Source organism: Pavona decussata, unplaced genomic scaffold (genome assembly GCF_977016875.1).
Source record: "Pavona decussata unplaced genomic scaffold, jaPavDecu1.1 SCAFFOLD_679, whole genome shotgun sequence".
Taxonomy (NCBI): Eukaryota; Metazoa; Cnidaria; class Anthozoa; order Scleractinia; family Agariciidae; genus Pavona; species Pavona decussata.
Window position 1 is genome coordinate 129,975 of NW_028145891.1, and position 10,026 is coordinate 140,000.

Sequence of the window (10,026 nt, forward strand, 5' to 3'; positions counted from 1 at the left end):
GACCCTAGAACTATTTTCCTCGGCTTTATGGTAGATACAACTTACCAAGTCGAATATGCATGGGTAAAAGTCAATCCCCGAGCAGAGGAAGTGGTCTGCTGTTATTCAATAAATTAAATTGCTGCCCGCAGCAATTACTCTCCGATAAATACAAAAAATCCCATTCCTTTGTGACAGTCTGGGCTGAGAAATGTTATGAAAACGAAGGCAAACCAATGGCAAAATCGGCAGTTGACCGTGGAAAATCATGCAATACCACTCCGGAAAACACTGCGCGTCGCAAGGCACGAGTTTGTCTCGAAAGCGCAAGATGAAACTGCGTGACTATAATACACTGTGGCTGTTTCATGTTACATTTCCAGGCATACGATGACACCTCGCGTACAATATTAAGAGAACCCCTGGGCGGATTTTTTTTCCTGCTCAAAGCTGCTCATGGATAACTGCCTTTTCCAAGACATGTCTGTTTTTGTTTCCGGTCTTTTGTTTACTTATTTTGAACTTTGCTAGTTCCGTTGGTCTGTCAATGAACACATGCCGTGAAGCGAATTATTTACCTACTAGAAACCCTAACTGAATACGTCATTTGCTTTAATAAAAACGTTGGACTTATCTTTCCGGCTTGTCATGTACACCAGAACGCCCTTAGGAGTATGCGCTTTTTGGTTATAAAATATGTTATTGAAAACTTACACAACAAATTCACAAAAAAATTAGTTTTGGCTGTATTATCCCTGATTTTTGCTTTGTTTTGTTTCCTTTGCTCATGCCAAGCATTTTTTCCCAGTAATCCGGTTTGTTAACAGAATCCACAAGTCATTCCTTAAAACAACTGCAGGTTTGTACCAGATCTTCGAGTGGCTTCACGTAAGAGTCTTTTCGATTCGTAGGCCCCTCAATTCCTATTTCAAAGAGAAAGCAAATTTCTTTTAGTTGCGCAACCTTAAATTTTGATTTTTGCATGCCCCGCTTTGCAAGGCCACAGATGTCATGGCCATTGTATTCAATTGGATGCCGTAAGTCGACCTCTTGGTATACCGCAGTCTGAAGTTCTTGCAGCTGTCTTTCTGTTTCCCATGCTTGGAGGTCTTCTTCACTGATGGCTTCTGCTTGTTCAACAAGGGGTTCTCCGGGTGCTTTTTGCTGACGTTGCGTTGCTGCAAGTCGTGAGAAATAGCTAGCTATTTGCTTGGCTGTTCGCCATTCTTCTGGAGCAAAACAAAGCTTACCACTCTCGTCCCTAGCATCTCTCATTTCTTTTGCCACCTTTGCTGGATCTTCTTTGTTTCCTTCAGTAGCTATTGGTTACATGCTCAAGTAAATGAATCACATTTGGCAGCCTACTGACAAAAGTTTTTAGTTTCTCAAATCTTTAATTTAATTATTTTTTAAGTCATTTCATAGTTCCATGGCTCCTCAGATTGTTCTGAATAGTTGAGATCAATACACTAGTTTCGATATATTAAAATTCCTGAGACAATAGACCTCAACTCGACGCTCCGGGGAATAACAACAGAGCTTGTGGGGTTTATTCCCCAGAGCTCAATACTGGAGGTCTATTAATTTCGGCTGAATTTTAATATGTCGAAATTGGGCTATTGTACTGATTTTCTTAGATCAAACAAATAAACCGGTGAAACATTAGATGACGTGATTTATAAACTCATATCCACTGCAGGTGAAAAGGAAGGAGAAACTGACCTCTACGTACTTGGGAATAGACTTGTAAAAAGAAGACAAGAGATGGGATTATTGATCAAGTCTGCGCGTTTACAAGATCTCAATTCGGAGAGGTTTTAATCAAGAACGACCATTCTGACCTGTATCGCAAGGGTTGGGGTTCTTCAACGTGCTAAATTCAGGAAGTAGGACGTATCTTTTCATTAAATGTGATAATCACTACTTGATCTTTGAAGCATAACTTACCTGTTGTCACCCCTCTATTAAACTATTCCAACAGAAACCTCTTCGCGTTTTCGGTTGCTCTCTGACCCTTTCGTTGCCGTTTTAGAGCCCAACCCTGTAGCGGTGCCTTTCGTGTTGACATCGAATGACTACTTGCTCTTGCGTGCCCTGTTTCTCCAACGTGCGTTGACTGTATTCCCGTGACCTTTTCTGCCCATTCTTTTCGTGCTAAATCGTAAATAGTCTCGCGCTCCGTCACTCTCACATGTCGCCCAGTATCCATGTGGCCTTGGAGATCCCCCTGGGTTCGAAATGTGGCCACACAACCTTCTTCTTCACACATAAAAAGGTCTTGCGAATTAGTATGTTTCGCTTTTACCATTAGCAGCCCTGGCGTTGACAGTGGGGTGCGAGACGTAAGAGGCATAATGATATGAAGGCCAGTTGGACCCTGCAGAGATCTACTTTCTTCATCATATGGAAACAACTGACCTTCACCCACACCGTAAGCTTTCCAAGCCCTAATTCCGGAGGCAAGAAACTCAAAGTTGAACAGAGCGCTAATCCCTTTCCATTCTACTGGCTTAGCTGCCATTGCTACATCTACTTCTGCAACTGCTATTCTGCATCCACGGACACCGCCATAAGATTCCAATGCCTCCTTCATGTCAACGGCTGTGATAACATCGTGCTTTTCGTTTACCCATCTCTGTATGTGACCTTTCATTGGAGCGATCTTCCTATCACAAACGTCCTTTCCCGATTGTGGATCTGAAAAGTCATACCTTCTCACACTAATGCCTGCCCTCTCTCCAATGGACTTCAGGGACAGAAACAGTGAGGCATTATGGTAGCATCCAGCATTGTCAGATTTCAGATAGGCCATCTCCACGTTGGGGTGGTCTTGCTTGATGGTAACAAGAACGTGCTCCACGATGGATGCAACGGAAAACCAATCCTGTATACAGCTATCAAATATGTGCACAATGGTTTCAACATTGAATTCGTTCTCCCCAGTTTTGAAAACAACGCAAGCAACATGCCAACTTTTTCCTCGCTTTTCGTAATAATCGCTCATTTGCTCTCGGTAACGCTGGGGCAGATATTTCATTGCCCAGTCCATAATTACGAGAACGCTTTGATCGTTAAGTGCACCGAGAGTTTCTTCCTTGGCTTGCTCTTGGTTGACAGTTCGAAGCATGTGCGCTTTCCAATTAGCGATTGCCTCCACTGCATGGGTCACATCAAATGTAATCTGACTTTGCTGTTCATCTGTTAGAGTAAGCTCCGGGGCATTCATCATGCCCATAACATTAGATAAAACCTCATCTAGCTGGCTGCATGAGGGGCAAGACACATCATGGGTGTGATCACAATGTTGAGCGAACGTTTCGTTGTGAGGGTCGCTGAGACTGAAACCAGTGCAGTGGTCAACACACCTTTCCTCGGGTCCAACATGGCTCTGGAAGTCAGTTTTGAGATAACGCTTGGCCTCTTTTAAGATTTTCTTGGCTTCCTTTCCCCAAATCGAAGTTGCACCACCTTCTTCAAGCACGATAATCACACGTTCGAGCGACTCGAACGCCTGTGCCCCCTCCGTTAAGAAATAATCTAAACCCTGAAGCGATTTCTGCTTGGATGCGGCGCACCCATCGATGATTCTATACAATGTTCTTTCACTGGCGGGTTTAAACTCTGTTTCTTGGCAATAAGAAATGTATTGTTTGATTATTCGTGAATGTATCATCGTTCTTGTCACATTCGGAATGGTGATTTTCTCCCCAGAATCTAGCTTTAATTCTTTAGTCCGATAGGCAACGTCCTGTATAAAATTTGCACTAGCAATAAAGTTGACGAAGTGATTTGTTTTCACCGGATCAAGGCGTGTCCGTTTAATGGGCACCGACACCACTGGTTGTCCTGGTCCTTCTTCTGCAGCATGGCGACGGGCTTGATCGATCTGCCATTTGCTAAGACCTGGAATCATTTCTCTGATCTCCTTCTTTGAAAAATATTTCGCAAACATTGATAGAATTTGCAACCGAGTATGTCGACTTTCCGCTTCATGATACACCCTCAGCAAAATCGACAGTTGGTCTGTAGTCACTTCTTCTTTGACAGAACATGCTCTGCTTTCGTTTCCTTTTTTGACAAGAGTCGTATCTAAGGAACGCCTCAATGCTTCAAATACTTTCTCTTCTTGATCTGGTGCAATGGTTGTTAACACCTCGGTGAGAACTTGACCCACTTTCCGCAGGTAGTAGGCCTTTTGTGTGCTTGATATACTTTCCCAATTCGAATTTAGAGTCGAAGCTATCGGACTAACTCTTCCATCTGATATATGTGCCAATGCTTCATTCAAGACTGCACGTTTCTCTTGCTGATGCTGTTCTTTATCTACTATGTTATGTCTTTATAGTCTTACCACCACCGTATGTTAAAAAAATCTCAATACAATGTCTTTACTGGTCTTAAAGTCCCAACATATCTCCGAGGAGACCTCTCAGTATAAGCCCGGGGGTTTCTTGAGGTCTCCTCGCCACTTCTTACTTCTTTTACTATTATTATTTACTCAAAACTTATGTACTTGTAATCCTAGTCTATTATTCATTGTAACTTTCTATGTTTGTATGTCGTGGTGAATAAATGAATAAATAAATAAATAAATAAATAAATAAAAAGCTAATCTCTCCATCTTCTTCTTTAAGGTCAGTAACAGTGCTGTTTAGTGTGCATTCAAACTCAGAAGAAGCAGAATGTGATAAGTTAATGTTGCCTTCAAAGTCTAACTCAGTAGAGATGAATCCACTAGGTTCGTTTACTGGAGATAAATCACTGCCTTCCTTTCCAGTGTTTTCCACTTCATCCTATATAGATAGGTGTGACTTAATTAATGACAATATTCAATAGAACACATTGTGTGTACCAGTTGTTTGTTTTCCTTTGTTTCCAGTTCAATTAAAGTACCTGAAATGTTTCTGGATAAAATCATAAATACAGTCAACTCCCGATAACTCGAACCTTCAAGGGAAATTGAAAAAGGTTCGAGTTATTGGGAGTTCGAGTTATCGAAGGTAAAATTATATAGAAAATGACCTGAAAGGATAGGAGAATTGGTTCGTGTTAGCGCGAGGTTTGAGTTAGCGAGGGTTTAAGTTATCGGGAATCGACTGTATTAATTTTCAATTTTGATTCAAACCCTTAATTAAAAGGTGACAAATGTGCTCGTGCTAATAAATGGACTGTTAATGTGAACGTGAAGAATTCCGACCCTGTTTTTCACCGTGGTGAAGAGCTAACCAGGGTTGGACACGAAAGATGTGGAACATTTCAATCCTCTCCGATTGAAATACAGTCGACTTCCGATGACTCGAACCTTCAAGGGAAATTGAAAAAGGTTCGAGTTATCGAGGGTAAAATTATATAGAAAATGACCTGAAAGGAAAAGAAAATTGGTTCGAATTAGCGAGGGTTCGAGTTATCGGGAGCCGACTGTATAAGTGGAGAAAATGCAACCATTTTCGGGACAACCTTTGCAGCTATAGCTACTTGGTATTTGTTACCGGTTAAGCGTTGGATTTTATCTTTTTTTTTTTGTTTTTTTTTTTTGTTGTTCAAAAAAAAGATAAAATTATTATTATTATCATTATTATTTTATTTTTTTTATAAATATTATAATTTCTTTATTAAAATATTCCAAGCAAATTGTTATTGACAAGTTAAAAGTAGAAAAAAAGAGCTATTAAAACCTATTTACAATTATTTTTGATTAAAAAAAAAATGACTATTTTCAAGCACAATTTTTTTTGGAGGAAAAAAAAAGTTTCAATAATATTCTTATCCGTAATAAAAAAAATAATATAATTGTATCATCACTAAAAATATATTTGGAAGTTAAATTACGGTCCTTAATGAAAAACAACTCTTTTTAAAGGTGTTAGCAGATTATTATTATCATTATCATCATCATCATCATCATCATCATTATTATTATTATTACTTACTTTTTGACAAAAGCAAGACAGGGGGAGCTAAAAACCATTAACAGGAACTTATTATTCCTTTTCTACCCGTGAAAGGGGTGACCATTGATAGTAACCAAATTCCACGACTTTTTTTTATTAGGAAATAATATGATGTATTAAATTTTAGTCACGTGGCTTGACATCTTGCAATGTGTAAATAAACGATGTTTTGGCAGGCTGCTGTACCGGTAGCCACCCTACCCAAACCTTTGTTTGGTAAGCAAATACAGAGGGTTTGGGTGCACTTTCCACCCTACCCCGCCTCGTCTCGCCCTTAGTCCGATTAATTGCGATCTCCGCTTTGATACCTTGAAAAATATGATAGGAGACGGGAAGGAGGAGCTGCCGGACCGTCAAGAACGCTAATCAGAGAATAAACAAATAACATCACGTTACGTAGAATCTGCAACGGCCAACTCTTTTAAGAGTTTTTAGAAAACTCTATTGACATCATCACAAAATTGTTTCCGGGTCGAATAAATAAAGAAGTTACATATCGTCCAAGGGAACAGAAATCTTACTTTTAATTCAAAACATTTACCTTAAGCTCGTCCTCAGATTTTGAGGTAGCATCCTCCACTCTAAATCTGCTTGAATGGCGTTTTCGACAAGTGTTACACAGGGCTAAAAAAAATATTTGAAATGTTGATTTCAATTGAAAGAGATGTTTGTTACATTGTAACAAAACAACGCATCTGTCAAATTAGCAGAGATTTCCGAACTGATAAGAAACTACACGTAAGGTGAAAATATCTTTAGGTAACATGTAAAGAGTAAATTAATTACCAAAAATAGATAGGTGAATTGCGAGAATGATTTAAATATTGGTTTATTGTACTTACCCGATCCTATTGGAACTGAAACTTGAAACTCCTGATATATTTCTTCCGACACTTGTTTGTTTACCCGACGAGGATTTTTTAATTTTTTCGCTTCACCTCTGTGAGATGGGTGAGAACAACTGGATTTTAACTTCTGGTAATGCGTTGTTAATTCGTATCTGTGCTTTGGACATACGGTAATCCTTTCCCTGTCTTCCTCTGAGAGAGAATGCAATCCGGCGCGATTGAGAATAACATCAGCCTCGTTAATCCGTGTCCCTAAGCCTCGACTTCCACTGACACCCAGATTAGTTAGATAATCTGTTAAATCCTTTCTGCATGATCTTAGAGGAATAATATAAAGCTCATTTGGCGCGTATGGTGTTGGACCGCACACACTGTCAACAGTTGAAAACGAGCAGCTCATTTTGCGCTGTACATTACGATTCTGACTGCAATGTAAATACTGTCGCAAAAGACTGGAGCGAAGACCATATGTCAGGTAATAAATGTAAATATGTTAAGAACGAAATTGTCATAAAATACTTTCGTACATATATAGTCTCTTACGATATAAAATAATATGACGCTGTTTTTTTTCGTAGTTTTTTCCCTTTGTTTTGAAACAAAATAGAGTTTCTGCAAGTGAATCTCAAACAAGACTTCCAATTGGACTACGGTATTGTTAATTTAGATTACTCTTGTGTTTTTGGCCCTTATTTGATTCGTTGCAATCCCGTCTTTGACGGTACAAAATAGATTGACCCAGAAACTTCCCCTAATCAAAGCTCACAAAATGCAGTTTAAATTTCAAACCGATTTTCCCTGCCCAGCAAGCAAAACAACATGTAGGCCATTTAAAATTAAGCAAGGAAAATGGTTGTAACTCTTGTTGGTATCTTCATTTCCCAATAGTTTGTTATTCCTTGCCATTTACGGCATGAGCCTAAACCAGCCTTCCTTAAATCAAAAAGCTTACTTATGAAAAACAGCGTGGAAACAATCATCCATGGCAAGCCTTAATCCTTTACAACCAATCAACTAGTTCCCAGTCTATCCCGAGTAAACAAATTCAACATGGCGTCGTTTGCTTTATTTTCGTGTTTTCTTAATTTCCTTTCCGTTAAATTCGCAAGAGAGGGGATTTGAATTTTTTGTGGAACTAATTTGATCAACTGTATATTTTTAACGTAAAACAAACTCAATGCAAAATCCAGGAGCGGCTTAAACAGCACATTGATTGCGTCGTGTCGTGCTCTACATGACATCGAGTAATAGGAGAAATGGAGGTGATGTAGCATCTTGCTGTTTGAATGGCCCAAAAAGATTATTGCTGATTTTAATAGAGGGAAGGTAAGAGTGTTTGGTTTTGGCATCCGATCTTTCCTGAATTTTTAGTTGTGTGTTCTGCGTGAAGTCGAAAATGGCTAATTTCTTGCCCATTTGCAGATACGAAATAGAGGTATTCCAAAATTAAATGTTGTAGAGTGACTTGTGTTTATTTCGCATATCTCTGGCTTTTTACAAGAAGTTCTATGTCCATTTATATCAGGTACAAAACACGAACTTCGTTCGCTAAATTGACAGTTTTTGCTGGCCGTCAAATTTGGGTCAAATTTACCAGAAAAACTAGGACCTAAGGGGGTGATGGAGAGTGGATCTCATATCTCCTATACCAAAATACTTGAAGAGCAAACTTTAGTATATTTATCCATAAGTCCACCTAACCTAACTATGATGTTATTATGGAATGAATTGGCCGACCCCAATCTTTGACCACCTGCCTGGTTTTCTCAGACAATAACTCTTAAATTTTGAAAAAGTTATTCAGGTTCAAAGTCCCGCGGGCAGATTCAGGAACCCCTACGTCTAGAAAGCAACTATTAGCGAAACCCCTACATAAAATACTTAAGGCACTTAACTTGAGTCCATGGATGGGAAAGGACCGTTTTGCAAGCTAGTATAGGTTACCACAGAGAGACCACTGTATGGGTTAACATGAGAATTAATGAAGGAATCATTATGCACGCAAACCTATATACTAACGTTAAAATGCCAAATGTTTTCAATGTGTTGGTCAAAATACTATAATGCAGACAATCGCCTTCCTGTAGTAAACCAAAAGCTCCCTACTAAAATGGTACTTTGGTGCTAACGCCGCCACATATTTATATAAAATAATAATAACAATAATAGCTAGCAATTATCACCAGAGCTGCTGGATACCTTAATTTAACTTTAAAAACATTAATCTAATACATTAATTATTACGGTTCAACGAACTGAAGGCGAGTCTACAAGATTAGGTAGCAATTTTGTAATATAAATATAGTTTAATCTCAAATTTCTGGCGGGAAATAAAGGTACTATGTATTGCTATTAACAGCAGGTTACTAGAGAAAAAGAAAAAGTTTGATGATGCAAACTTGACCCGCTTGTATTTTATAAATACGTTTATAATTGCTGCTGTTAATTCATTGCCTATTTTCTTGCAGTAGGATTTGAGGGTAATTCGTATTTTCACTTTTTTCACATCCCAATTGTGAAGCTCTCTCATGAGACTTTCATGGATACCTATCCTGACATTTAAGAGCCGGCGAGATGAGAATTTTGTTGTTAATGTGTACTTTGGAAACGTTCAGATATTTAATTAAGGAACAGATGCATTTTGCTTTCTTTATAGCGCTTGAAGTGTTACCTGAACAAATGATGTCATGATTGATTGATCGTGTGACATGAATCCCATATTTATGTTTTAAATAAATCGTTTTATTTTCTTTTATGCGAAACATTTTTATTTAAAAAAAATCGGTGAGCTTTTTCGTACGACATGAAATAGTTATTTGCCTTAGTAGAGAATTTCGTATGACATGCGAGTCCTCCAGATGACTAAACGCTGGAAGACTGCTACAGCCAATCAGAGTGTATAAGTCACCTATACTGATGTAATGGCATAGAACTAGCATTCGTGCTACTGAATGCAATACTTAAGGTGTTTCTTGAACAGAAATTTACTAAAAACGGTTTGGCGATACACTGACAAAGTAAATGATTTAGAGTTGTGAAATGTATGCTTTGCGCTGGAGTAAATACATAAGACGATTTTTGTCAATTTACAATGTATGTGAAACAGTCATTGTAAAATTATAGCAATAAAAAAGTAATAAAATGAAACTGAGGTAGACGCAGGAAAATAACATTCCCTCAAGCGATACCCCGACATAAAATGATCTTTTAACTGGCGTTCACAGCTGTAGGTTTGGCATCCTACTGGC

General features: G+C 38.6%; 1 protein-coding gene across 1 annotated transcript; it reads right to left on the minus strand.

Annotated features, from left to right (window-relative positions):
* Positions 1 to 816: 816 nt before the first annotated feature.
* Positions 817 to 4,269, minus strand: LOC146449022 (uncharacterized). Its single transcript, XM_085102041.1, has 2 exons — positions 1,993 to 4,269; positions 817 to 1,298 (listed from the first exon to the last, which is right to left on the minus strand). Exons 1-2 carry the CDS (start codon positions 3,929 to 3,931, stop codon positions 817 to 819), a joined length of 2,421 nt encoding a protein of 806 aa, XP_084958167.1. The 5' UTR covers positions 3,932 to 4,269.
* Positions 4,270 to 10,026: the final 5,757 nt, after the last annotated feature.

Excerpts from the sequence above, each read along its gene's own strand:
- LOC146449022 (XM_085102041.1), bottom strand. The coding sequence starts at position 3,931 with ATGTTTGCGAAATATTTTTCAAAGAAGGAGATCAGAGAAATGATTCCA. Across the intron at positions 1,299-1,992 it reads TCTAAAACGGCAACGAAAGG|CTACTGAAGGAAACAAAGAA; the intron begins GTCAGAGAGCAA and ends TGTAACCAATAG.